We start from the raw sequence: 3,076 nt of genomic DNA on the forward strand, positions 1-3,076 counted from the left end.
TTTATAAGCAACAGTTTGCTGTAGCAAGGTATTTAGTCTGTAAATAATAATCATACCCTGCTACAGCAAATATTTTTTCTTTGTGGATTTAACTCAATGAAAAACAAACAGCAATGCCAATAGTATATTTATTTCACAAAATAAAAGTCGGACAATACATAACTACATTTTAAAAAACACACAACCACCTAAAAAAGTACTTTGCAGTCCGAATGTAACCGGAGCAGCTCCGGGCGTGGCTCTCCAGGGGAGAGTGCGGTCGGGAGTCACAGCGGAAAGACCGAAAACGGGTGCGGAGTGGGGTGGAGCCAAACCAAATCGTGTAGGTGGAAAAATGCTGCTGCAGCGGGAGGGGTTCCCAGCAGCTCAGCTGAATGAATGAATGAATGAATGAATGAATGAATGAATGCTCGGCACAAGGCCAGATCGTAATAAATAAAAGTCTAGTACACCATACTGGTTCAGAGCGGGTCTCAATATCGTAATGATTACGGTGAGATCGTAATGGTTGGCACCTCTGGATGTTCATCAAAAACATGAATTATTTTTAGAGTGAACCATTAGAAGATGGCAAATAAATGTTGGTTGATTAGCTGAGAGTCTTCCCCAACACATACTGTGAGTACTAAACCATGCACAACAGCTTTGAATAAAACATTAGCATAACTTGCTAGCATCATATGTCTGTCTGTTAGCAAACTATCTAATAAACCAGTGGACCACTTTGAACGAAACTCTCAAAGTGATTACTGAATGTACAGAAACAGAAGCAACCACTGATGTTCATTTGTTCATTTTAAGTATTTTTTTATTAATTTTGCCAGTTTCATATTATTTTAGTGATCTTTGAGAGTTTGATTTTCTTTACTAAAAAAAGGACTAATGCATCTGATGTTTAAAAGATAATTACCGTGACAGTTTTTGCGTCCAGCTCTGTGAAAATAAACTCTCCTCCTTCAAAGTCATCGTTCAGATATAGGATGGCGCTGCAGGAGACACATCAGGATGTTAGAGGTGGGTTGTCAGAACCATCACAGTGTTTCTCTGTGTTTGTGTGACATCACCTGTAATCTCTGTACGTATACGCAGGGGGTTCTTTGATACACTGGTTTAATTCAGAAATCAGCACACAGTTGTCCACATGAACAGGGTGGCTCAGGTTGTCTCGGTTCTCCTGCTTCTCTGAAACAGCAGAAGCACAGAGAGAAGTTGAACATTACCATAGTTTTCAGTTCTACAGAACACCATCAGCATTTAGAGACCTCAGGGTCTCAACTCTGCTGTTTGCAGAGGATGTAATTCTGAGTGTGCTCAACCAGACAAAGGTGGGGAGCTCTCTCCATGATGACTACAGCATGCTTCAAAAAATTAATTTTTTGACAAATTTTTTGTATTTTGCTGCCATCCAGTGGCCAAAACTATTAACACAAGTTTGAATGAATGTAATAAAAAAAACAGTTGTCCTGTTTTTAATGTGCAGGTTGACTTCACGTCAAGCTTGGGTCCGCTACCAGAGGTCTGGGAGTTCTGCAGATGTCATGGAACACCAGAACCAGGTGTCTGGAATCAGGATCCTCTGTGCTGGGTCTGAACTGGAGGTCCCACAAAGAGGACTCCACCAAACCTGATGGAGGTAGGACTAAACTCTGTGGGACTCCAGATTCAGACTGGCAAACAGGTGAAACCTTTCTCCCACCACATGTAGAAGTTTAAAATGACTCTGGTCACTAAAGGGTCAATGGTCCCTATGATAGAAATAACAGGGCCTTTTTGTTCATCCCTTTACTTACTGGTCTTACCGTCAATGGCAGAACGGCAGACCAGGTGAGAGTAGGAGAAGTAGAGCGGAGAGTCCAGACCGAAGTATGACTCCAGAACCTTCCTCACTTTCTCACTGAGGTCAAAGAACAAACGAGCACTCTTCAGAGRGACCCTCCCCTCCTGTCCGAGCTGTGGGACACGGAGACACGAGTTAACAGCTGATCGCCTCTGTGTCAAGTTTTTTTATTACAGCATTTTAACTCCAAWAAGTTTATTAAAGCATTATGTGTTACTATACACTGTTTTTGTCTGTCAGCACAATACCTTACGAACCACTAAACAAATTTAAATTAAAGCCTGAAAAGCTAATATTGACGCACATAGATCTACAGCTCATTGGCTTTTGGTTTTCCAAACTTACAGGAGCAGAAATTAACCAAGAACTGGGATTAAAATGGAAAAAATACTAGCCAGAAGTTTAATTTATGCCTAAATTAGATTCTGTTTATTTTTATCAAGTTATTATGTTTATATGAATTTATAATATGTCAACAATGTACATCCTGATTTTTGGCAGATATTCTCAGTCCGGAGCTTCAAGAGGAACCTGCAAGAAACTTTAAGTCATTTATTATATTCATTAACTGTGTGAATAAACAGGAGTTTTATTGGTTAGCACTTTAACTTGTGATATATGATTGAAACCGACGTTGACAACTGAAATAAAAACTARACCTAGCTGAATGAATCTTTTATCAAATAGTTTTCTTTTCCTGCTTTTACTCAAATCATATCAATTCAATCATTTCCTTTATCTTAGTTTTAATGTAAGCTCGTGGCTTCAGCTCAATGCTACAAACCTTGACAGCCTTTAGGATGGTAACCCCCTGGAACATCTCGCTGGGCGTGTGTGGAGATGGCTGCCCGCTGTAGCCGTCTCCTTTCAGAGCAGCCGCCTGCGGAACGGTCACATTGGCAAGACAAGATGACACAAACACACAAACAGAAAAACAACAACGCTCAGTGACAGGAGAAAGAGGGGACTGACGTTGGAGAGGCGCTGCAGCTCCCTGCATTCATCATCGCTGATCACACCATCCAGCAGCACGCGCTGCGAGCCATTCAGCTGCTCCGACGTCATGGTCACCTTGATGTCATCGTACATTGGAGCGTCACCTGCAAGGTGCAGCTTAGAGTCAAATTGAGAGCTTCCTGTGTCAATGCTGAGGCAGCATTCACTCACTCAATGGGCCTCATGCAAGAACATGTTCGTATTCTTCTCCTAAATTTCTCTTACTTTTGTTCGTACAAAGGG

The 3,076-nt window shown here is 41.4% G+C and overlaps 1 protein-coding gene across 2 annotated transcripts in view; it reads right to left on the minus strand.

Annotated features, from left to right (window-relative positions):
* p3h1 (prolyl 3-hydroxylase 1) overlaps nucleotides 1-3,076 on the minus strand; it is a 26,571-nt gene that overhangs the window by 8,181 nt on the left and 15,314 nt on the right. Inside the window, exons 9-13 of one of the 2 annotated variants that reach the window (XM_014022274.1) lie at nucleotides 2,810-2,937; nucleotides 2,622-2,717; nucleotides 1,791-1,950; nucleotides 1,065-1,182; nucleotides 911-986 (exon numbers count right to left, since the gene is read on the minus strand). In XM_014022274.1, the coding sequence (XP_013877728.1) occupies nucleotides 911-986; nucleotides 1,065-1,182; nucleotides 1,791-1,950; nucleotides 2,622-2,717; nucleotides 2,810-2,937 (578 nt within the window). The remainder of the gene's footprint in view (nucleotides 1-910; nucleotides 987-1,064; nucleotides 1,183-1,790; nucleotides 1,951-2,621; nucleotides 2,718-2,809; nucleotides 2,938-3,076) is intronic. The other variant, XM_014022275.1, reaches the window with a different exon arrangement.

The sequence above is a fragment of the Austrofundulus limnaeus genome, unplaced genomic scaffold (genome assembly GCF_001266775.1).
Source record: "Austrofundulus limnaeus strain Quisiro unplaced genomic scaffold, Austrofundulus_limnaeus-1.0 Scaffold322, whole genome shotgun sequence".
NCBI lineage: Eukaryota > Metazoa > Chordata > Actinopteri > Cyprinodontiformes > Rivulidae > Austrofundulus > Austrofundulus limnaeus.